The 26,372-nt window shown below is 44.2% G+C and overlaps 2 protein-coding genes across 2 annotated transcripts in view; both read left to right on the top strand.

Moving 5' to 3' along the window:
• Positions 1–1,365, top strand: part of LOC306913321 (uncharacterized protein) — a gene marked incomplete at its 3' end in the record, with an annotated part of 3,205 nt that extends 1,840 nt beyond the window's left edge. The window contains exons 3-6 of the mRNA XM_079489909.1: positions 1–14; positions 165–215; positions 463–568; positions 1,184–1,365. The exon at positions 1–14 is cut by the window's left edge and continues 42 nt beyond it. Coding sequence (XP_079346035.1) covers positions 1–14; positions 165–215; positions 463–568; positions 1,184–1,365 — 353 coding nt within the window. The remainder of the gene's footprint in view (positions 15–164; positions 216–462; positions 569–1,183) is intronic.
• Positions 1,366–15,007: 13,642 nt separating this feature from the next.
• Positions 15,008–26,372, top strand: part of LOC306913320 (uncharacterized protein) — a gene marked incomplete at its 3' end in the record, with an annotated part of 60,507 nt that continues 49,142 nt past the window's right edge. Inside the window, exons 1-5 of the mRNA XM_079489908.1 lie at positions 15,008–15,066; positions 15,290–15,346; positions 15,463–15,570; positions 15,816–15,893; positions 16,595–16,954. Coding sequence (XP_079346034.1) covers positions 15,337–15,346; positions 15,463–15,570; positions 15,816–15,893; positions 16,595–16,954 — 556 coding nt within the window. The 5' untranslated portion in view covers positions 15,008–15,066; positions 15,290–15,336. The remainder of the gene's footprint in view (positions 15,067–15,289; positions 15,347–15,462; positions 15,571–15,815; positions 15,894–16,594; positions 16,955–26,372) is intronic.

Raw genomic sequence — 26,372 nt, 5'->3', positions numbered from 1 at the left:
CCCACTGCAACACGGTCAGTCTTTGAACCAATAATGTTGCTTATTAAGAACACTTTTCAAAATTAAAATAGTTTAATTTCTAACATTAGCTGGCAATAAGTGCAATAAGTCCATCACCGTAATGTTTGAAATAAAATTAAAAAATAAACAATTTGTCCACTTAGGCAACACGAGCGTCTATGAAGTACTGGATCGATCTCATCACGTTCCAAAGGGTACAGTATACTGTTTAAATATATTCTCATGTTATTCATTCATACAGAGTTATTCATATATTGGGGACATGTGCCAGTAAACAGATAATCACTGTATATGTGATTTATTAAGCTGGAATGAGAATTGAACTCAATGAACAACACAACTCTGGCACAACCAATTGAGAGATAAAAACACCAACGCATTCATCAAACTGTTGGCCCACATTCTGCAAAGCTTCTAATCATCTTTCAACTCATGTTTCAGTCACAGACTCATCAAGACCTCAACGTGCAGCTGATGCACTTTATGCAAATGTCAGAAACATCAAAGAATCAACATAAGATGAAACTCTTTGATAATGGAAGTGGAGGTAATGCTGAGTGTATTTTATTTGCATGTCTCAATTAGTCAATTCCCCCCATTTTTTATGGGCTTAGGCACCTGCTCTTTTGCCTAAGTGCCCCTTTACCCCCAACAAAAAAACAAATGCCAGGCTGTAAAAATAGCTGTTATCAATATTATATATTTTAATGTTTACATTGTCTTTTTTTTGGAGTTTGGGCCTCTGCCCTCTCAGTGCTCTCTGCACAGCCCTGGGACAGAGTCACATAGACCACAGAATCACAAGTAGATAGAAGACACCTCTTAACTCACACTTGATGATGGCATTAGCCTAATGGTGGTGTGATACTAAGTGAGTTGTTTTTATAGCGTGTCCGAGTATAGGCATGGCTGAGGCATGGTAACGCCCTGCCTGTCACGCCCACACCAGTGTGAGCGCACCTGCACCAGGTTCTACGCTGAGTAACCAAGGTTACTTATTGTCTGCAGCTACCCATTGTTCTCTGCCTGCAGATCAACCCAGTTTACCCTAGGTTAGCACGCCGTTAGTCTTGAACCTGTTATCCTGCCTGTTATTGTATCTGACCTTAGCCTGTCCCTAGTTATCCCTTGCCTGACGCCTTGTACTTTTGCCTGTTCCCAGAACCACTGTGTATGGACCCGGACCGAACTCTGACTTACGGCTTGCCTAATCCCTATCGGAACCGACGCCCCACGGACAGCCTTCCCGGAACCCTGACCCACGCTTTCCCTACCTACGACGCCTCTGCCTGTTCCCTTGACTTTATAATAAAACCCGTTAAAGGTTTTGCTGCCTGCTTTTGAGTCCTATCCTTTCTGGTGCCTGACACCGCCTGCCTGTGATTGGTCTACTGACACTGCCCGTCTTGACTGTCCTCCGAGACGCGAGGTTACTCCGTGGTGAGATTGAGAAATAAATAATAGGCTACAAGAGAATGACAGCTTGGCACAAGTGACAGAATGCAGCCTTGTAACTAACTTGTAAGAGCCAAACTAATATCGTTTATGCCGTTTGCTTTGATTGAATAATTGATTGATTGAACACATATGTTGTACTATGATTTGATGTGGGTGTGTTCTAAATAAAGTATTAATCTAATTATAGTAAACTAATACTATTACACTAAAAAGGAAAAAATATGAAGGGAAAATAGACCTTTTTATTTTATAGCTACAATAATGTTTCAAGTTTACACATACAAACAAATTACACAATAATCAACAAATTATTCTATCAAAGCAAACGGCATAAACAATATTAGTTTGCCTCTTCTACAAAAATAAAACATACAAGTTAGCGTTCTCTTGTATCATACCATAGGCCTACTACTTGTATTATTTATTTCCCACCTCGGAGGACTATGGAGGGCCGTTAGGACAGTCAAGACGGGCAGTGTCGGTAGGCCAATCACAGGCAGGCGGGCGTTACCATGCCTATGCTCGGACACAAACGGAATGCATGCGTTTTTCACCTGCTGTTCATGGCCACTATAGTTTCTCATTGTCTAGATCTAGTTGACATTGACTGGTTAATTTTTGCGTGATGTTTGCCAACTTGATGTTCTCATAGTACTTGATGTATTACATTTTAAATGTATGCATGAGACTTTCACCTGAACCTGGACATGTTGCATTTTTTATTACGTAGCAACAGGTGCAAAGCCTTTTCTGTGAATTTCCACATCTTCCCAGCTGGCACACAACGTCAGTTGACGTTTTTTTTTGGTTGGATTTAGGTTCTAACGTCAGACAACCAAAATCCAACGTCGGAACAACGTCAAATTCCAACGGTATATGTGACGTATTAATCTGACGTCAACTGACGTTGGTATTTGGTTGGTTTTTAGTTGTGTTGTTAAGTAACCAAAATCCAACGTCTCTTCAACGTATTATCCCAACGTCGGATTGACGTAGAATACTGACATGCTGTTGTCGGGATTTTGACCAAACCTCAATGTCTGCCTAACGTTATAATTCCAACGTCCACACAACGTTAAAGTCTTACATCATTAGACGTTGGTTTTTAGTTGTGTTGTTAAGTAACCAAAATCCAACGTCTCTTCAACGTATCATCCCAACGTCAGATTGACGTAGAATACTGACATGCTGTTGTCAGGATTTTGACCAAACCTCAATGTCTGCCTAACGTTATAATTCCAACGTCCACACAACGTTAAAGTCTTACATTAGACGTTGGTATTTGGTTGGTTTTTAGTTGTGTTGTTAAGTAACCAAATTCCAACGTCTCTTCAACGTATTATCCCAACGTCAGATTGACGTAGAATACTGACATGCTGTTGTCAGGATTTTGACCAAACCTCAATGTCTGCCTAACGTTATAATTCCAACGTCCACACAACGTTAAAGTCTTACATCATTAGACGTTGGTATTTGGTTGGTTTTTAGTTGTGTTGTTAAGTAACCAAAATCCAACGTCTCTTCAACGTATTATCCCAACGTCAGATTGACGTAGAATACTGACATGCTGTTGTCAGGATTTTGACCAAACCTCAATGTCTGCCTAACGTTATAATTCCAACGTCCACACAACGTTAAAGTCTTACATCATTAGACGTTGGTATTTGGTTGGTTTTTAGTTGTGTTGTTAAGTAACCAAATTCCAACATCCGTTCAACGTATCATCCCAACGTCAGATTGACGTAGAATACCGTAAATGGTAGAATACTGACAGCTTCACGTGAAGCCTCCTTTTGATCAACACGTTGCTTCACGTCGTTATTCACCTCCTCCGTGTGTCACTGAGAAACGACTCTAATTACAAATGTCACAGAAGACTCTTTCAATATGCCTTGCACTGCATGGCTTCTTCACCCACGGATAAATAGTTTCCCTGTGCTTGTTGTAACTGCACTTCATTTTCTTCCCTTTTCTCCTCCATGTTTTAGCTAAGACGCTAACTCGTTGTACTGTGTTTCGTGCGTTGTTTTGTTTTGGTGGGTGTTCACTAAACTATCCGCACCGCATTGATTTGATTTCCCCCTCTCTGCCCGGCTGTTTGATTGACAGCCAATCCTACCTACCCACACGCACACACACACACACACACACACACACACACACACACACACACACACACAGTCACGGCCCGCCCCCTGGCCCTGTCATGACAGCCTCCGCAGCTCCGCTGCTCTCCCACAGACCCACAGATAAAGCGCACATTTGATGAAAACCGGAGCCTGTCTATCATAATGCGGGACAACGTCTCAATTTGCGGGACGCATGAAAAGTCATTGAAATGCGGGACAATCCCGCACAAATCGGGACATCTGGTCACCCTAGTTAGCTGTGATAAAGTAAAGTAAACAAAGTGATGATGAATGACACGACACGAAACACACACACGTAGGATGTAGCTCTTCTCACAACATTGACGACACAGGTCGGTTCTTTATAAACGGGCATTTATTGGGCATTCTTCTCATCCCTCTGCTGTTCCATGCCGTGAGAACTATGTTCACACAAAATAATAAACACATAAACAATCAACAAATTACGTCGCAATACATAATATTGATCAAACAAAGAAATACAAAACATGTAGAAATGCGCGATGCGCAGGTGAACGTGTCCGTCAAAACACCACAATACAACACAACAAAGATAACTCTCAAATAATAATACCTCGTTGGCCGCTTGTTGTGTAAAGAGGTTCTTGATGCTTCTTGAGTTTCATACAGTCCTTTGAATGTCCTTTTGACCGTGTTTAATAACTTTAAACAGTTCAAACACACTACTCTGCTGCGAGTGTGCTTCCTTGTGCAGACCAGAGTCTGAATGAGTGAGAGAAATGTTTGTACCACCTGTGTGCAATGCCAGGCAATCATGCATCAATCAGTCAGTCAATCATGGTCCAGTGTTGCTACTGACAGACAGGGAACTTGGTTCTGCCTCAGAAAGTTATCATCACAAAATGTTTACATTTTTAACCTCATATGAAATCAATTATGAACCACATATTTATTATTGTATCATGACATTATTATGAATTATGCTTTATGAACTTATGACCATGAATTGTTGTATTTTAGCTATTTTAGTCTTTTTAAAGTAAGCATTTTAATAGCAGCACTTACATAGGAAGTCAGAGAAACGAATCAAAGAAAAGACCGTCATCTGCCAGTGGAATTCAGAACAGCGCCACAGCCCATCCACATGTATGAAGGCATATGCCTCTCCCCTCCTCTCCTCTCCTCTCTTTTTGAATGAACAGACAAAACACAAAACACAACATGTTCATTAATGTTATTCTTCACAAACTAGACATTTTATTCATATTTAGAAAATGCAGAATCCAATGGCGTCGGTCTGGGCTCTCCACGCCGTTTGCAAAGGTCAATGGTCAGCAAAAAGACTGCCTCCTCTCTCCCCTCTCTCCACAGAAGTGAAAACAGACAAAACACACCTTTAAAATATGTTCCCTAACCCTATTCTTCGCAAACGAGACATTTTATTCATATTTAGAGCGTCCCAAATTCAATGGGGCCGGTCTCGACTTTCCAGGACGTTTGCAAAGGTCAATGGTCAGCAAAAAGACTGCAACAGTGACCCTTTGGGCCAAATTCTTAAAAAAACGGGGTGATATATATTTTTAAAAATATGTAAGAACCTCCAATATCCATATTCAGGACATGTCGAATCCAATGGAACTGGTCTCGAATTTCCACGACGTTTGCAAAGGTCAAAGGTCAGCCGAAAGACTGCCACGGTGACCTTTGGGCCAAATGCCTTAACAATTAAGTGATAGATATTTTTTTAAATATGTAACACCCCCGAATATCCATATTCAGGCCATGGCGAATAAAATGGCGATTTTGTGGGACTCTTACAAGCGTCCGATAAAGGGAACTACACTGCAATGCTAGGCCTCGGGTCAGATTTGAGGTTCCCGAGGTCGCAGAAAAAAACTCAGAACATCACGAAGATCGGCTCGTCGCCGCGATCGCAGAGCTGTTCGGCCCATCCCGAACAGACTTACGATCGTCGTCATAGGCGCGCGTGAACGTCAAACTTTGCTTCACTGGAACGCCACGACGGTGAGGCCTTCCGGGATGATTTTCGGATATGTTATAGAGCTCCCGGAGACGCATGGATCTATAGAACGTCCTCGGGCGACCTTTCTAAGAGGCACGGTCTCGTTTCACTTTTTCAGCCAGGACGCTGTTAGAGTCTATGGGTCTATGACGTGTCTGCATGCACAGAGCCAAAGTGAAGGACGTTTTGTACGACTGTCGGAGGCGTACGTCCGAGACACCTAACCGTTCGTCTCGGCTGGCTCTCCGACATATCCGAACGTCGGACCGTGATGTTTTATCGTTGGCGCGTTGGCGCGCGTCAAAGTCGGCAATTTGTAGGCGTTCGTTCAAGGCTACCGCCGCGGCCGTATGTCCGTTTGGCCCGAAACCTATACGGCTGCGATCGGGGCCGCGACCCGGCCGCGGTGATGGTCTCGGATTGGTTCTGCGACTTTCGCGTCAAAGTCGCAAATTTCGAGGCTTTCGTGCAGGGCTACTGTCGCGACCGTATGTCCGTTTGGCCCAAACCCTATACGGCTGCGATCGGGGCCGCGACCCGGTTGCGGTGATGGTCTCGGATTTGTTCTGTCGAATTTCGCGACTTTTCTCGCTAACTTACTTTGTGGGAGCAGTTTATGCTAATGAAGGGCGTGGTTCCGGCTACTTTGTGGGTGTGGTATATGCAAATTAGTGGGTGTCGCTTATGTAAATTAGTGGGTGTCACCCCGCCTACTTTGTGGGAGTGGTTTATGCAAATGAAGGGGTGTGGCATGCAAATGAAGGTGCGTGGTATGCAAATGAAGGGGAGTGGTATGCAAATGAAGGGCATGTTTCGGCTACTTTGTGGGATTGGTTTATGCAAATGAAGGGGCGTGGCATGCAAATGAATGGGAGTGGTATGCAAATGAAGGTGCGTGGTATGCAAATGAAGGGGAGTGGTATGCAAATGAAGGTGCGTGGTATGCAAATGAAGGTGCGCAGTATGCAAATGAAGGGGAGTGATATGCAAATGAAGGGCGTGTTTCGGCTACTTTGTGGGATCGGCTTATGCAAATGAAGGGGCGTAGTGTGCAAATGAAGGGGAGTGGTATGCAAATGAAGGGGAGTTGTATGCAAATGAAGGGCATGTTTCTGCTACTTTGTGGGATTGGCTTATGCAAATGAAGAGGCATGGTTCCGGCTACTTTGTGGGATTAGTTTATGCAAATGAAGGTGCGTGGCATGCAAATGAAGGGGAGTGGTATGCAAATGAAGGGGCATGTTTCGGCTACTTTGTGGGATTGGTTTATGCAAATGAAGGGGCGTGGCATGCAAATGAATGGGAGTGGTATGCAAATGAAGGTGCGTGGTATGCAAATGAAGGGGAGTGGTATGCAAATGAAGAGGCATGGTTCCGGCTACTTTGTGGGATTAGTTTATGCAAATGAAGGTGCGTGGCATGCAAATGAAGGGGAGTGGTATGCAAATGAAGGGCGTGTTTCGGCTACTTTGTGGGATCGGCTTATGCAAATGAAGGGGCGTAGTATGCAAATGAAGGGGAGTGGTATGCAAATGAAGGTGCGTGGTATGCAAATGAAGGGGAGTGGTATGCAAATGAAGGGGAGTGGTATGCAAATTAAGGTGCGTGGTATGCAAATGAAGGTGCGCAGTATGCAAATGAAGGGGAGTGATATGCAAATGAAGGGCGTGTTTCGGCTACTTTGTGGGATCGGCTTATGCAAATGAAGGGGCGTAGTGTGCAAATGAAGGGGAGTGGTATGCAAATGAAGGGGAGTGGTATGCAAATGAAGGGGAGTTGTATGCAAATGAAGGGCAATGTTTCTGCTACTTTGTGGGATTGGCTTATGCAAATGAAGGTGCGTGGTATGCAAATGAAGGTGTGTGGTATGCAAATGAAGGGGAGTGGTATGCAAATGAAGGGGCATGGTTCCGGCTACTTTGTGGGATTAGTTTATGCAAATGAAGGTGCGTGGCATGCAAATGAAGGGCATGTTTCGGCTACTTTGTGGGATTGGTTTATGCAAATGAAGGGGAGTGGTATGCACATTAAGGTGCGTGGTATGCAAATGAAGGGGCGTGGCATGCAAATGAAGGGGATTGGTTTATGCAAATGAAGGGGCGTGGTATGCAAATTAAGGTGCGTGGTATGGCATGTTTCGGCTACTTTGTGGGATTGGTTTATGCAAATGAAGGTGCGTGGTATGCAAATGAAGGGGAGTGGTTTATGCAAATTAAGGTGCGTGGCATGCAAATGAAGGTGCGTGGTATGCAAATGAAGGGGAGTGGTATGCAAATGAAGGGGAGTGGTATGCAAATGAAGGGCGTGTTTCGGCTACTTTGTGGGATTTGCTTATGCAGGGGCGTGGTATGCAAATGAAGGGGCGTGGTATGCAAATGAAGGGGCATGGCTCCGGCTACTTTGTGGGATTAGTTTATGCAAATGAAGGTGCGTGGTATGCAAATGAAGGGGAGTGGTATGGCATGTTTCGGCTACTTTGTGGGATTGGTTTATGCAAATGAAGGTGCGTGGTATGCAAATGAAGGGGAGTGGTTTATGCAAATTAAGGTGCGTGGCATGCAAATGAAGGTGCGTGGTATGCAAATGAAGGGGAGTGGTATGCAAATGAAGGGGAGTGGTATGCAAATGAAGGGCGTGTTTCGGCTACTTTGTGGGATTTGCTTATGCAGGGGCGTGGTATGCAAATGAAGGGGCGTGGTATGCAAATGAAGGGGCATGGCTCCGGCTACTTTGTGGGATTAAATTATGCAAATGAAGGTGCGTGGTATGCAAATGAAGGGGAGTGGTATGCAAATGAAGGGGCATGGTTCCGGCTACTTTGTGGGATTAGTTTATGCAAATGAAGGTGCGTGGTATGCAAATGAAGGGGAGTGGTATGCAAATGAAGGGCATGTTTCGGCTACTTTGTGGGATTGGTTTATGCAAATGAAGGGGTATGGTATGCAAATGAAGGGGACTGGTATGCAAATGAAGGGCGTGTTTCGGTTACTATGTGGGATTGGCTTGTGCAAATGAAGGAGTGTGGTATGCAAATGAAGGGGCGTGGTATGCAAATGAAGGGGAGTGGTATGCAAATGAAGGGGCGTGGTTCCCGGTACTTTGTGGGAGTGGGTTATGAAAATTTGAAGGGCGTTGTTTCGGCTACTTTGTGGGTGAGGGCTATGCAAATTAGTGGGTGTCGCTTATGCAAATTAGTGGGTGTCGCCACGCCCTTCGTTTGCATACCACTCCCCTTCATTTGCATACCACGCACCTTCATTTGCATACCATGCCCCTTCATGTGCATACCACGCACCTTCATTTGCATACCACTCCCCTTCATTTGCATACCACGCACCTTCATTTGCATAAACTAATTCCACAAAGTAGCCGGAACCATGCCCCTTCATTTGCATACCCCTCCCCTTCATTTGCATACCACGCACCTTCATTTGCATACCACGCACCTTCATTTGCATAAACTAATTCCACAAAGTAGCCGGAACCATGCCCCTTCATTTGCATACCACGCCCCTTCATTTGCATACCACGCACCTTCATTTGCATAAACTAATTCCACAAAGTAGCCGGAACCATGCCCCTTCATTTGCATACCACACCCCTTCATTTGCATATCCCCTTCATTTGCATACCAAGACCCTTCATTTGCATATCCCCTTCATTTGCATACCACGCCCTTTCATTTGCTTAAGCTAATTCCACAAAGTAGCCGAAACACGCCCTTCATTTGCATACTCCTCCCCTTCATTTGCATACCACACCCCTTCATTTGCATATCCCCTTCATTTGCATACCAAGACCCTTCATTTGCATAAGCCAATCCCACAAAGTAGCAGAAACATGCCCCTTCATTTGCATACCACACCCCTTCATTTGCATATCCCCTTCATTTGCATACCAAGACCCTTCATTTGCATATCCGCTTCATTTGCATACCACGCCCTTTCATTTGCATAAGCCAATCCCACAAAGTAGCCGAAACACCCCCTTCATTTGCATACTACTCCCCTTCATTTGCATACTACACCCCTTCATTTGCATATCCCCTTCATTTGCATACCACGCCCTTTCATTTGCATAAGCTAATCCCACAAAGTAGCCGAAACACGCCCTTCATTTGCATACTCCTCCCCTTCATTTGCATACCACACCTTCATTTGCATATCCCCTTCATTTGCATACCAAGACCCTTCATTTGCATATCCCCTTCATTTGCATACCACGCCCTTTCATTTGCATAAACTAATCCCACAAAGTAGCCGAAACACGCCCTTCATTTGCATACTACTCCCCTTCATTTGCATACCACACACCTTCATTTGCATAAGATAATCCCACAAAGTAGCCGAAACACGCCCTTCATTTGCATACTACTCCCCTTCATTTGCATACCACACCCCTTCATTTGCATATCCCCTTCATTTGCATACCACGCCCTTTCATTTGCTTAAGCTAATCCCACAAAGTAGCCGAAACACGCCCTTCATTTGCATACTCCTCCCCTTCATTTGCATACCACACCCCTTCATTTGCATATCCCCTTCATTTGCATACCAAGACCCTTCATTTGCATAAGCCAATCCCACAAAGTAGCAGAAACATGCCCCTTCATTTGCATATCACACCCCTTCATTTGCATATCCCCTTCATTTGCATACCAAGACCCTTCATTTGCATAAGCCAATCCCACAAAGTAGCAGAAACATGCCCCTTAATTTGCATACCACTCCCCTTCATTTGCATACCATGCCCCTTCATTTGCATACCATGCCCCTTCCTTTGCATACCATGCCCCTTCATTTGCATACCACGCACCTTCATTTGCATACCACGCACCTTCATTTGCATACCACTCCCCTTCATTTGCATACCACTGCCCTTCATTTGCATACCACGCACCTTCATTTGCATACCACTCCCCTTCATTTGCATACCAAGACCCTTCATTTGCATATCCCCTTCATTTGCATACCACGCCCTTTCATTTGCATAAGCCAATCCCACAAAGTAGCCGAAACACGCCCTTCATTTGCATACTACTCCCCTTCATTTGCATACTACACCCCTTCATTTGCATACCACGCCCTTTCATTTGCATAAGCTAATCCCACAAAGTAGCCGAAACACGCCCTTCATTTGCACACTACTCCCCTTAATTTGCATACCATACCCCTTCATTTGCATATCCCCTTCATTTGCATACCAAGACCCTTCATTTGCATATCCCCTTCATTTGCATACCACGCCCTTTCATTTGCATAAACTAATCCCACAAAGTAGCCGAAACACGCCCTTCATTTGCATACTACTCCCCTTCATTTGCATACCACACACCTTCATTTGCATATCCCCTTCATTTGCATACCACGCCCTTTCATTTGCATAAGCCAATCCCACAAAGTAGCCGAAACTACGGCCACAAAGGAGGCGGGACGCCGCCCACTAATTCACATAGGCCACGCCCACAAAGCGGACGGGACGACGGCCATCAATAAGCATAAACGACGCCCATGCAATTTGCATAGACCACGCCCACAAAGCAGGCGGAGTTACATAGCGAGTAGGCGTGGCCTAAGACAATGAGAGGTGTGGCCTAACATTACGAGAGGCAGAGTCATTAACGAGAGGGGGTGGAGTTTGTAAGGTGGAGTTTGTAACCAATGTGAGGTGTGTGTGTAGTAGTAGTAGTAGAAGTAGAAGTAATACATACGAGATGATGCCTGATCTTCTGACATCCATATTTGGTTGACTGGATGGCGTTGTCCTCACCTGGAGAGAAATGCCCCCGGAAATATGATTATTTATTAATGAATGAATGTATGTATGTATGTATGTATGTATGTATGTATGTATGTATGTATGTATGTATGTATGTATGTATGTATGTATGTATGTATTCATTCATTCATTCATTCATTCCCTCCCCCGGGAAATAAATAAATAAACAATGCTAATCATCCATCCATGTGTGACAATTGTTTGACACACATCATGTCATGTCATGTCATGTCATGTCATGTCATGTCTGTCTATAGACAAGATGAGAGGTGGAGGGGGGGGGGGGGGGGGGGCGCCAAAGCATATTTTAGACTGATTCAGTATTGACCATATTAAGCCAGGTCTCACGGCAGACAGCACTAATATAATAAACAAACGTGAACGGAGCACTGCTGCCAACATAATACACGCATAATGTGGCCATACTGGCATACTCACCATAGCCTGGTCAAGGTTTCCCCCAGGTGGACGTGTCATTTCCAACTATTGCCAGCACATGGAAACTAGGGGCTACTGATATATACTATTCTCTGCCTATCGGGACGTAACTCGGACGGCGCTGAGTTATTAATGTATTATTATTATTTTAATAATTATTATAAATGTGCAAAAAATATATATATAATTTATTTTACATGATTTCCTCTGATAAGTCCTAGTAGTAAAAAGTAGTAGTAAGGTTGAAATCGTTTTTTTGCAAGTAGAAATTAATCCGGGTTTTACAGGGTTAGTCATTCATTCATTCATTCATTCCCCCCGGAAATAAATAAATAAACACGGCTAATCATCCATCCATGTGTGACAATTGTTTGACACACATCATGTCATGTCATGTCTATCTATAGCAAGAGGTGGAATTGCGTCAGATCTTCTACACAAAGCAAAACAAAAGGGAGCAGTGCACCACCCTGTGGCAACAACTGGCACTGCTGACTGTTACAAGTTGACAGAGTGGATTATCTTGGATTACGTCCGCCAACATACATTCCAATAGTACATTTACTTGACCAAAAGGTAAAGACTGATTTATTTTGATTTATTCATTCTGGATCCTTAATCCTTGGTCCGAGGTCACGAATCTTGACTGCAGACTTGTTGACTGTCTCGAACCAGCGTCCTCTCACACCATCAGCAACTGCCAGAACCACTGAGCCATCGTGGAATACTCTTAACCATGGATTTGGGGTAATTTTATCTTTTTTCTTTTTTTGGAAGGGAAGACAAAAAAAGAAAAAGTCTATTTTACCAATGCAAAGGGTGAAATATTGTCATAATGTACGTTGTGTTTGTTTTGGAAAGGAAAAAGTGTTTTAATGTACTTTTTACTGACGTTAGGGTAGAGTTTGTTTTAACAGTACAGGACTCTCTCTCTCACACACACCAGAGACTGGCAGCTGACTGGCTCATTCAGGGTTGCCAGGTTGGTGGCTGTCAGGTTGTCTAATGCCTGCTGCATTGTGTGTGTGTGTGTGTGTGTGTGTGTGTGTGTGTGTGTGTGTGTGTGTGTGTGTGTGTGTGTGTGTGTGTGTGTGTGTGTGTGTGTGTGTGTGTGTGTGTGTGTGTGTGTGTGTGAACCAGCTACACTGGCATTTAAACACATTCATATTGTAACTGTTGCCACTATAGGTGATATAGTTTGCTTTATTCCTAAAAGGTACAAGTTCATAATGAAGAAGTTCATAATTAAGTCACATTTAAAACATTATTTCATGTATTTGTCTCAAGTTGTTGTTGTAACTGTTGCCACTATAGGGGATATAGTTTGCTTTATTTCTCTAAGACAAAGTTCATAATAAGGTTAAAATAAGTTCATAATTGTTTATTATCTTTCTAAGTGTACAAGTGCATAATTAAGAAGTTCATAGTTAATAGTTACATTCATGTTAAAACATTATTTCATGTCAAGTTGTTGTAATGCTTTTATTTTGAAGAGTCAACGTCATATTCTGTGTCTCGTTTGGTCTGCTCTCACGTCAATTGGTACACAGGAGTTTTGTGTATGCAATCAAGCCGCAGCTAGAAGCAGCAGCTCTGCCAGCTCCGCACTGGTCATGGTCACACAAAGACTTTAAAGTTACAAGAAGTAAAGGTCATAAGAGACTGTCTAAGAAAAGGTTATAAGAAGACTGGAGAGTATTCCCCCTTTGTTATGCACGCAGCCAACGAGGTATTTGTTGTTTGTTTTGTCTGTATTTTACTCATGTGAAATGTTTGCATCTACATGCTGTGCATGTCATTTATGTTAATTGTACGTGCTTGTTTTATTGTTTGTTTATTTTTCACGGTGGATTGGGAGGGCAAGAAGGCACCTTCCAATAAATCAGTTTCAAGGAAACCACATTGTGTCTGTTTGTGCTCGGAGGGAGTTACAGTTGTAATGGATGGACTTTGAACATATGAAACTGTTTTGGCCAGCTGTCCCAAATGCCAAGAAACGCATGACGGAACGACGAGAACCAAAAAGTGGCTGGCGTCAGTTTCGCCTCATAAAAGAGAAGACGCGCTCAGGTTGGTAGTTGCATCTATTATGTGCACTTTGTCTTCATTAACGTGCCAACTTGTGCATATGTTATGCATTGACAACCATTGCCTTGCCTCTGTTTGATTGATAGATGACTTCCAAGCATGTGAAGATTACGATCTCACCAGTGCTGCAGAAGCTGGTGGTGAAGAACCTTCTGGAAAAAGACGAAAAAAAGGCTTTATCCAGAATATGGTATGTTCTTTAACTTGGCAGTAGTCAATCTTCTCTGAATTGTAACGCTTACATGATTGATTGTCACTCGAATAACTGAATAACAAGGTCATTGTTTTTTGGCATTGAACATTTGGAATCTAAAAGCATAATTTGTTTGGCTTTTAGGTTTTGTAAAAAAAAGCACAGATGACAAAATATTAAATGAAAAACGAAACATTGCTTTAAGTTTTATATACAAAATGGCTGATCTACAAGCTCTTGATGACTGTGGGCTTGTAGAGCTGTTTTGGCAACTCTTCCTCTTTTTATTTTTTGGGAACATTTTGAATATTTTTCTTACGTGGAAGCGAGTAAGGCGTTTCACCCACAACTGCAATCAGGCAATAATTGCGACAGGGCTACTATAACGTCTGTATGCCAACACAATAATAATTCAACAAAGCTATTTGCAACTGAAGTTTTTGCCAACATTTCTGTCTCAATTAGTTGAGGATGAAGAGGAACACGGTGGGCAATCTGAAGAAGAGGAAGATCAAGGTTTGTTCCCCCCACCGCTGGACGTTGGCAGTCCCATTTGATTATGATTGAGTGTGTAGGCTACAAATGCCAGTGACGGGAGCAATATTGACGTGGAATATAGTATCTTTTCTGTTTCATATACAATACAGCTGAAGGCAGGTAATGAGTCTATACAGTAAAAAAATCCGGTTTTAATCACAGTTTTCTTTAGGTCGCTTCAGTCCAGAGCTGCCACTTGTGCCACAGAAGGTGGTGCTGCAAAGTGTTCGACCAAAAGGTTAGTATGAAGTCTGCTTTTATTAGCATTTGCCCCATACTCATAGTGGTATGCTAGTCATACACAACAATGTAATAGAGACACACACTGAATCCCAAAACTATGTCTCATCAAACAGAAAAGTCGCAAGGGACGACCTCCACTCCATCCTCTGACCAAAATGCCCAGAAACACCAAGGAAGTAATTGTGACACACACACACACACCCCAAAACTAGGTTGTGCTTCCTTAAACATTTTTCAACTTTAGATTGTTGGTTTGTTAAAGTCATCATTGTTTGCATTTATTTCATTTTGGAGCTGCCACTCTGTCATATATGGAGGATATATTAAATGCAATGGTAGTTCATATTGAATAAAAGTAAAGTAGATCACCTTCTCATGGATGCCTGTCTCATCAAACAGAAAAAACCAAGTCGCCTGGACCCAGCTCCACTCAATTGCCTGAGCCAATGCAACCAAGTAAGCGACGCACGCACACTTAAGTTGTTGTGGTATGGTTTTGCACTCTAATTAATTGTAGTCATTTGTTTCTATGCATTAGAATTTCAGAAGGTGTTAATCACTGTTTTCTTTAGGGCACTTCAGTTCAGAGCCAGAACTGCAAGAGCCAGAACTGCAAGATTATCAGACTGATGACAGCATGGGATCTGCACAGAGTTTCCCACCAGTTACCCCTACGAAAAGTTCGTATGAAGTCAGAATTTTTTAATAAACATTTGACCTATACCGGTATATGCTAGTCTTACAATACTTACAATTGATTAATTACTGTGTGGAGAGGGGGGGCTGCTGTTCTTCATTTCGGAAGAACACTAGCTGCCACTACTAGGTTACATTTGTAGGATTTGAACTTGTACTTAATGCAATGGTTTATACTAAAGAAAAGTGGCAAATAAATAACCTTATGGATGCCTGTCTCATCAAACAGGAAAAAAGTCACGCAACCCCACCTCCACCTCCACCCCCAGACTACAACGAGCATCACCGTACCCAATGCAGCAAGCAAGTAAGCGACACACACACACACACACACACACACACACACACACACACACACACACAGGCCCCTTTTCCACTTAAGAGCGGGGTTTCGAATCCCGGCCGTACATGGCGTTTAGCCCATTCAGGACGGGAACCCCTTTTGGTGTTGTTTTTAGCATTATTGTATACTTTAGCTATTGAAAAAACTCAATTTTTGCTTCTGGGGGGGGTCCCTGGAACTACATATTTTCAGATGGGGGGTCGGCGGCCGATTACATATAATTTCTGGGGGTCCTTGACATGAAATAGTTTGAGAACCGCTGACACAGAAACATAGGTTTTTCGGAAAATGGTCAGGATTTAAAAGACATTTTGTAGAATCGTTCTCAGGTCTAAATGGGTGTCGGAACATCAACATAATAGCAGGTGTGTATAAATAGCATTAACCCATTTTGGGCGGGAACCCCTTTTGGTGTTATAGCATTATGTTATGCTTTAGCTATTGAAAAATAACAGATCTACAAGCTCGTAGCGCGCCACCGAGTGGCGCGCTACGAGCTTGTAGGTCTGCTATTTTTGAAAAATCGAAGAACGACTGACATAGAAACATAGCTTTTTCAGAAAACTGTCAGGATGTAGAAGACATTTTTAGAATCTGATCTCAGGTCAAAATGGGTTAATTCAACACCTGTCTTTCTCACTAACGAGGTCGTTATCTCCCATCAGATACCGACAGCCACTCTGACGATTCCAGCAAAGGCCCCACCGACGCCTTCTTCGCCAAGAACGTAGCGGGGGAGGCGACCTCCTCCTCCTCCTCCGCACTCCCCCTGTCCTCCCCCAACAACGCCCCCCAGCCCGGCGCCCAGCCCCAGGCGCAGCAGAGCCTCTGCCCCCCGGACACCGCCCACCACCACCACCACCACAGCAACTTCCCTCCTCTGTCCTTCGTGCATTCCTTGTCCTACGTGTTCCCCAACGGCACCACACCGGAGGCTCTCTCTCTTCCCAGCCCGAGCGATGGGAAGTCCTCCTCCTACGACACGCTGATGATGCAGATACCCCTGCCTCCTCCTCCTATACAAGGTTAGAAGTGTTTTGTTTCTTTTTCTTTTTGTCAGGTGAAACCTGAGCTAACGTCGCCCATGAAATGTGCCACCTTTCGCCACCTAGTTAGACTGATCTGATTGGCTCCAATGGGAAAGGTTTCTGCCAGCCACGACGCAGGCTTCAGACTAGTCTCGGAAACCCAGACGTTTATATTTCCAGGGAGAAAAAAAAAGTCTGGGTCCGAGTCCACTTCAATTCGGCATAGAGTAGCGCAAACATCACTCACTCTCTGCTGATTTCTGATCGTCTGCACCTTTGTTAAATTGACACACACGCACACATGAAATCACACCTGTGTGAACTGGGTGACCATAGCAACCATGCTAATTTCTTGGTACGAACAGACAGAAGTACGAACAGACAGACACGTAAACTAACAAAGTCAGTTGTAGGAGTGGTTTACACCACTCAAAAAGCATAGGTGAGTTCCAGGCTAGCTGCAGACAGACAGTGCAGAGCAACGCCAACGCAGCAGAGACGAGCATGCTCAACACTCACGGGGTGACGGGGAAGGAAAGACTATCGATATATAAAAGCGGCTGAAAGGGCCGCGAGGTTGTGACACAAACGTACACGTTACTGAAACAATAATCAGACTAATATGGGGGGAGAACACAACGGAGACGGCGCACGCAAACAATTGCCGCAAGGTTGGGGCGCAAACATAACACGCAATCATCATACTTATATGGGGGGGAACACTTATTTTAACCCATTTTGACCTGAGATCAGATTCTAAAAATGTCTTCTACATCCTGACAGTTTTCTGAAAAAGCTATGTTTCTATGTCAGTCGTCAGTCATTTTTCAAAAATAGCAGATCTACAAGCTCATAGCGCACCACCGAGTGGCGCGCTATGAGCTTGTAGATCTGCTATTTTTCAAAAGCTAAAGCATAACATAATGCTAACACCAAAAGGGGTTCCCGCCCCGAATTTGGCCCTATAACCCATTCAGGTTCTGAAACCTTTATTTTACAGATGGGTAGTGTGCCATGTCAATCATCAACGTTAATTTGAATCAATGTCATGACGGATGCTTTGATTGATTGAATACTTTAATAACGGTTTGCAAAACACTATAGCAAGGAGGGTGAAAAACAGCAACATGTTGAGCTCCTCTGTGTTCAGCAGCAGGTCCTCTCTGATGGTGGTGGGAATGGATTCAGTGTTGAGCGTCAAACCTCTGGTGGTGGTTTGAACTGATACAGCAAAGTACTGGACAGCCTTTTTTTTATACTATTCGGAAGGGACAGCCTTCCGAAAATGAAATGACAAAGTGTTGAGACCTGAGGCCGACTCTGAACATTCTACATCCTAACTAGTTTTCAGAAAAAACTTTCTATTGCTATTTCAGTCATGAAGTCATTAAGTCGTAAAAAGTCGGCGTCGGACAGTCCGTGTTTTCAAAGGGAGATTGTACAGCATTTAGTTCCGACCCACCAATCCTGATTGGTTGAAAGAGGCCGTCTACCCGTGCTTCAAATGAACATGAAAGCACACCGAATTCAGTGTGTAATTATTTTCCTGGCGGATCAAGCACACACACCCAGACACACCCACCCACACTCGTCCTCTGGCTTTCTCTCACTCACTCACTCACACACGCACACGCGCACACACACACACACACACACACACAGAATTGAAAAAGGCCAGAGTAAGTATTGTGTGTTAAAAAACTCAAGATAATGTGGCATTTAAAAAAATATATATTCAGTTACAGATTAACCCATTTTGGGCAGGAACCCCTTTTGGTGTTTTAAACATTGTTATAATTTAGCTATTGAAAAATAGCAGATCTACAAGCTCATAGAGCTTGTAGGTCTGCTATTTTAGAAAAATCGTGAGAATATTTATTTCAGAAAACTGGAGGATTTAGAAGATTTTTGTTTAATTTCGAGGTCGGGCCTAAATGGGTTAAGCTTATAAATAAATAAATAGATATTAGAGCATTTTGTCTATCATTTCAGTTCGTTTTAGTTAAATACACGATACAGTTTCAGTTATAGTTTAAAATTTTAGTTTAGTTTCCGTTAACTGTAATAGCGTTGCTCCTACAGTTCCCAGCGGCTCGGGCGCTCCTCCCGGTGGAGACCCGGAGAAGAGGGACGCGCCGCCACCCCCCCCGGCCGCCACCGCCGCACCACCACTACGCACTTTCGGCGCTCCCCCTCCTCCCCTGCACGCTCCGGGGAGCTCCGTGGTCCAGCCACTGGTGCAGAGGTTCAAGACGGTGTCGTCGTCGTCTCCGAGCGTCCCGAGCACTCCGGTCCCTCCTCCGGCCTCGCAGGCGCCTCTCCAGACGCCCCTCATGGGGGCCTTGGGTGTCCTGCAGCAGCCCGTCTACCCCACCCCGGACCCTGTGGGCGTGGCAGGCCCTCTGCCACCACCACCCCCCCAGATGCCACTGCAGGTGGAGCCTCCCCCCTCGCATGCCATTAAGCAGCACCCGGGCCTGGCCCTGCCCTCCCCGTACGCCATGCTCCCCGCCATAGGAGGCCCCGTGCCGTCCGGAGGTAGGCCTGTCATTATTACTACGTCATCGTCTAATTGCAATTATTTGAGATGATCGCAATAGTTTTCGCATAATCGTCAATTGTTTCCATGTTGAAAAATGTCATTTTCATTTATTTATTTTTTATTTAAATTTTTTTTAAATAGCAGAAATAGCAGATCTACAAGCTTACAACACATGTTGTACTGTACTGGCACTGTACTGTACTGGCACACCCGAAATCACCATGTATACAGTTAATATGTGCGTGTGTTTGTGTGTGTGTTAGGTTGCGCACAGGTGGTGAAAAACAACCAGGCTGTTTTCGTGCTCAGACGCACCCACCCACTCACCCAGCCAGCCAGCCAGCCACCCACCCAGAGACACACATAGTCACTTAAGGAAGTGGTTGCACCACTTAAAAAGTTTGAGAACCACTGCAAACTAAAATGGAACAGAGCCTTAATTAGTATCATCGGTAACACCTGTGGCCCGGAAGTAGGGAAGTGGCCCGGAAGTAGGATGAGTTGTCCTGTGTGCATTAGAGGCCATTAATCGTCAACTCTTAAATGTGTCATGGTGACTGACAGCCCTGTCCGCAGGCCCGGGGCAGCAGCAGGTCCAGGCGGCGGCCCCCCCTCCCGCGGTGCCCACCCACACGCCAGGCCCGGCGCCCAGCTCCAGCCCGCCGCTGCTCGCCCACAGCACGGCGCGCGTTGGCGACTGCACCACCGCCTACATCAACACAAGGTCAGAATGGTCTGGGATGTTTCATTATAGTTTAGATTTTAGTTAGTTTTTACTTACTTATTCTTCTAGTTTCAGTTAGTTTTAGATGTATCTAATTCGGTTAGTTTTGGTTAGTTTTGACCTAATTTGTTTCTAATTCAATTCGTTTTAGTTAGTTTTTTGAGCGGGTTTTTCTATTTAGTTTTTGTTTATGTGACAATGCTTAGTTTTAAGAAAAAATTATATTCAGTTACAGCTTGACAAAAAACGAAAACTAAGGGCATTTTTGTGTCTATCATTTCATTGCGTTTTAGTTCGTTTTGTAAACACACAACACAGTTTCAGATAGTTATCGATAGCTCGTAGCGCGCCACCGAGTGGCGCGCTACGAGCTTGTAGGTCTGCTATTTTTGAAAAATCGTGAAAATGCGGCACAAATCTTTGAATATATAATCTTTCAGAAGACGTCGATGTTAGGCCTAAATGGGTTAAATAAAAAATATATATTTTTTTGTTAACTATAATAACCATGTCATCAACCAACAGCAGCACTTCCTGTGTAAGCGGCCACGTCGCCCCGCCCCCGACCGGCAGCAGCAACCCCATCACTCAACAACAACAACAACAACAACAACAAGCACCGCCCCAGCAGCAGCCAATGGGCTGCGGCGCCTGCGGCTGCCACAACAACTGCGGCGGGCGCGTTGGCGGCAACAACATGGCCGCCAACATGGCCAACAGCGTCGCTAGCAGCACAGCGGCGGCGGCGGCTGTCAGCCACGCCCCTTTCTTCTTCCCCGGACCTCAGCTGGCCGCGGCGGCGGCCGCGCGGCAGATGTTCGGCATGCCGCCGGCCCTCTTCCAGGTCAGTGGACCAATCCATCGACCAATCAGGTTCATGTTTTAGCAAGGCTTTTGGCACACCTACAATCGACAGGTGCGAAAAGAACAAACCCCCGCACACTAGGGCATTAAGCAACTAGTCGACTAGTTTACTAGTCGACTAGTAAATCCACTAGTCGACCTTGCTGGTACTAGTCGACTAGTTGATAAGAAAAAAAAAAGTTCATTTTCTTTTTTTTTTCTTTTTTTTCCCCGATTTTGTAGGCCTCAATATCAGGTAGATTATAGTTATAGTCACCAATGTACACAGTTTTTAAATGTACAAATATTTATTTCCCAATTTTTTTTAACATAAAAGGTGGTTAAACAACTAGTCGACTAGTCGACTAGTAAACTAGGCAACTAGTCAACTAGTAAAAATGACTAGAAGTGAATGCCCTACCGCACACTGTCTTCAAATGCAGTAAAAATCTTGAACCCCCTTATGGCCAGCCTAATTAACAGTGGATTGTGCCTTCTACCTGCACAGCACTATTCATATTTTTAATTCATAATTTTAATGGCAATAGAAAAATCAGTGATATACACACTCCATCTCATTTTCACGCGGCAAGACTATAGTATTAGACACTGAGTCCTGATGGTGGTGGTAACTTCACCATTATGCCGATTTTGACCGAATAGAGGGAATCTGGCGATGTCATTTCCGGTTAAAACGGATCACAACATCCGCTAGCTTTCTGCACTGTGTTACACAGTGATCTGTCCCCGATGCTATGCGATCATCGTTTATTTGAATATCTAAGTCAAATCTTTATTTGACTTTATGGCCAAGCCTGATGAAGGCCGCAGAGGCCGAAACGTTGGTGTTTTTTTTGTTTTTTTTCAGGTCGTTATTAGAGAAAGTAAAATATCATTGTTAATTTTGTTTCGTTTGCTGCTTTCTTTCGTTTTAGCCAATTTTTTTTGTGATTCTTTGACAGGGCGGGGGGAATCGAGCAAGTGGCTAAATAGTAAATAAGTATTTTTTTATTTAAAAAAAAAAACGTTTTACAGCAATTTCTTTATTATTTGCTATAGTCTTACTAGACCCCAGGAAATTTTATATGGCTACAAAAGATCACAGGGTCTACTGAATGCGAAGGGGGATGTGACAACCCGACGATTGAGCCCATGACACTGTATGGCTTCCCCCTTGTAACTAATAATTTATTCCAAAAATTATTCCAAAAAAGACTATACAACGTAATCAAAATGTGCTCTCTCTATCTCTCTCTCTCTCTCTCTCTCTCTCTCTCTCTATATATCTCTCTATATATCTCTCTCTCTATCTCTCTCTCTCTCTCTCTCTCTCTCTCTCTCTCTCTCTCTCTCCCCCCCAGGTGTCCACCTACCTCGCCCAGCCACAGCACCAGGCCAACAACGGGGCCTTCTTCAACCACCCCAACCCCCCGGGGCCGGCGCCGCCGCCCCCCTACGGGCCCCTGCAGCACGCGCACGGCGGACACCCCTCGCACCCCACGACCGACGTGACCTCCCACATGCTGGGGACGCAGGTACGGCGGGAGGGACGAGAAGAGAGATTTAAAAAATAATAAATAATGTCCTCGTCGTACAATTGTTTGCTCTTGTTTCGGTATTCTTTCACAGCGAACGTTTTAACTCAAACCTTTGCTTCTGCTGGTCCCTGGAACAACATATTTTCAGATGAGGGTCGGCGGCCCAATTACATATCATGTTTGGGGTCCTTGACATGAAATGTTGAGCACCACTGATACAGAAACATAGGGATTTAAGAAAACTGTAAGGATTTAGAAGATTTTTTTTTTTAATTTCGACGTCAGGCCTAAATGGGTTAAACCCTTCTATCAGGCTTCCCACAGTCATGACATTCCTGGAAATATTTAGAAAATGAGAACAAAAAATTAAAAAATTCCAGTCCTAGAAAAGGTTTGGACTTTATCAAAGGTCCTGGACATGTATAACATGCAGTAGGCTACACAAGTAAGACGCGTGAACGCGGGAAGCGAACGCAGCTCGTACATTGCAATAACAACAATTAGATTAAATTACGTACTTTTTTTTAAGATTTTTTTTTTTATTTCAGTTTTTTAAGTTACGTTTTTTCCTTTTAAGTTTGTTTTTTAAGTTAAGTTTGTGGATTAGTTCAGGAGACTTCGGAAAAAACTATTCTCCTGAATACAGACGGGTAAAAGGGGCAGGGGCTGAAGCCCCCTTTGATATATATGTGTGCAGGTCCCTGATTACCATGCTTTGTTCTTACTGTAAATCACTCTGGATTAACCCATTTTGGGCGGGAACCCCTTTTGGTGTTAGCATCATGTTATGCTTTAGCTATTGAAAAATAGCAGATCTACAAGATCGTAGCGCGCCACCGAGTGGCGCGCTACGAGCTTGTAGATCTGCTATTTTTGAAAAATGAAAGAACGACTGACATAGAAACATAGCTTTTTCAGAAAACTGTCAGGATGTAGAAGATATTTTTTAGAATCTGATCTCAGGTTAAAATGGATTAAGAGCGTCTGCTAAATGCCTAAATTGTCCCACGACGCAGGCGGCTGCCGTGGTGGCGGCCAGCTACGGCCTCCAGCAGCAGATGGCGCCGGCCGCCGCCTTCTGCCAGCGCTTCTACCAGCACATGTACCCTACCGCCGCCGGGGGAGGGGGTGGCGGCGGCGGCGGCGGCGGGGGGCCGCCGGCGGGAGCCCTACAGGCGCTGCTGCCCCCAGGAGGGGGCGCCACAGCCACGTCGCTCGGGGCCACCGGCATCAACAAGAAGAACGGCGTGCTGTCCTGCTACAACTGCGGCGGGGCCGGTCACTACGCACAGGACTGTAACCAGCCCCCCATAGACTCCACGCAGCAAGGTAAGGGGTCCATAAGGGTCCATTTAGTTACCGACTCTTCATCATTTAGCTGGGGACCACCTGGAACCTCCTCAAGGACCACTGGTGGTCCCCGGACCACTGGTTGAAAACCCATGTTCTAGTGGGTTTGCAAGGCTTGATGAGTTATTTAACTCGATGGACGCCAAAACACCTCGCAACCCGTCAGATGACAGGTTAAGATTTAACCCGGGAGGTCGCCGAACCCGTCAGCTGGCGTGTAGTAAGGGTTATATTAGTACCATGCAGCCGAAGCTCAACACTAACCTTCCGTGCTGCCCAGGCTGCTAGACAGCGCCTACGTTCGAGTTGTAGAGCCAGTCTTAGTAGAAAGATAATTTAAATATTAGGCCAGTTGTAGAAACAATGAATGTTAAAAATAGAGTCGAGGGTGGGCTGAAACAATAAGTAATTGACTGCGAACCAACAAATATCAAAAATTAGCAAAGAAACAACTTAAAGCCTACAAATGATAACCATGGAAATCAATAAGGTACAGCAATTGCAGTACAAATCAAAGGACATGGCATATGAGGACAAATGGGCATAAAGAGTACAGCTGTATACACAAACATACCTAAGCATGATCACGGTGGCGGTGGTTCAGCGGTAGAGTGACCGGATGGTAACCCCAAGGTTCCCAGTTCAAACCCGGGCTCCCCCAGAGTTAGTGTCGAAGTGTCCTTGAGCAAGACACTGAATTGCTCCTGATGTGCTGGTTGGTGCCTTGCATGGTTTCCCGCCGCCATCGGTGTATGAATGTGTGTGTGAATGAATGGGTGAATGTAATGCACAATCTATGTATGGTGAATGTATCTATGTAAAGCGCCTTGGATAAAGGCGCTATATAAATGCAACATTTACCATTTATTAACCCATTTTGGGCGGGAACCCCTTTTGGTGTTTTAAACATTATATTATAATTTAGCTATTGAAAAATAGCAGATCTACAAGCTCATAGCGCGCCACCGAGTGGCGCGCTACGAGCTTGTAGGTCTGCTATTTTTGAAAAATCGTGACAATATTTATTTCAGAAAACTGGAGGATTTAGAAGTTTTTTTTTTTTAATTCTGAGGTACGTTTTTGTTTCTTCCAGGTGGCTTCCGGCTGAAGTACGCTCGCTCCCACACGTCAGAGGGCCTCGACAACGCCGACTGAGAGAACAACAAGAAGAAGATTAAAGATCGATCTACTTTCCTGCTTGGTGTGTCTTTGGTTTTTTTGGGGAAGGATCGTAGTTTTTTTCTCTAGAAGCTATAAGACTACAGCCTGGTCTGGAGGCTGATCAGCGCTGGCCAAAGGCAACCAACTCACTTACTGGACACAGCCCGGGGGGTTTTCAGGCTTCGGGGGGTTTTCAGGCTTCATTTAAGACTTTGACCACCACCACCACCGCAGCAGCAGCAGCAGCGCTTGGCGGAAAATATAAGTGGCGTATTTTCAACCGAAACTAAAGGAATATAAGAACTCCCCGCACACTGTCTTCAAGTGCAGTGAAATAGCTTATCAAGGGAACAGCAGCGTTTCGGCCCTATATACGACCGTCTTCAGGCTTATCTTTATGTCAAAGGAAGTCAAAACGTATGTTTTGTTTGGGGTTTTTTGGCAAAAGGCGACGTGTTGTGCGGCGAGGTATGGATTAGCCTCCTTTGAGTCGTGCCTGAGACGACATCGTCGTGAACGAGAGCCAAGCAAGTCTTGTTGTTTCCCCCCCTGCAGACATTTACACACACACACACACACACACACACACACACACACACACTGCTGACTCCTGCGCCCCTCCCTTTCTCAGTGGTATTTGTTGCACTGAAGGCTGGCATCAGACTGGCAGTGGGCTTAACATTATCTATAAGAACTAACAAGACTCAACTGGAGAGGAGAGAGTCGGCGCAGGGGAAGACTACCGTTCTAAAAATAAACTGACTTAATATACCGTCGTTGTTTTTCCTCTGTGTGCGTGTTCTACAAGTCGAGTTCAAGCCTCCTTCCTCGTTGGCATTACTGCTTTTGGCATAAAAATCCCCCCCCCCCCCTCCCCACCCGTTCAACCAAATGAGTTTTGAAAGATTAAAATGAAAACAAACAAAACAATCTAAAAAGACAATAGATTAATGCAAGCAACATGCTGGGATTTAGGTTTTTTTTTTTCTTTTTTTGCAGTGTTTTTGAATGTACAACCTTTTTTTTCATCTTTTTTTTTCCAATTTAGAAATTTGACTGTATCAAAAAAAAAAAGTGTTTTTATTTCCAAATTGTGGCATTTTCTGCCACTCGATATATAATGTGAATTAAGCGCCGCATAGTTGAGTAAGACATTCTTGAAAATGTCTGTTTGTCAGAAGATAAATGCTGCTCTGTTATTTTAATGTATTTGATTTGCTTTGTTTTTAAATTGTATTATTATTATTATTATTTAAT

This window comes from Electrona antarctica (assembly GCF_951216825.1).
Source record: "Electrona antarctica genome assembly, chromosome: 20".
NCBI lineage: Eukaryota > Metazoa > Chordata > Actinopteri > Myctophiformes > Myctophidae > Electrona > Electrona antarctica.
Note: the sequence above shows the minus strand (reverse complement) of the source record. Positions and strands in the feature narration are given on the sequence as shown.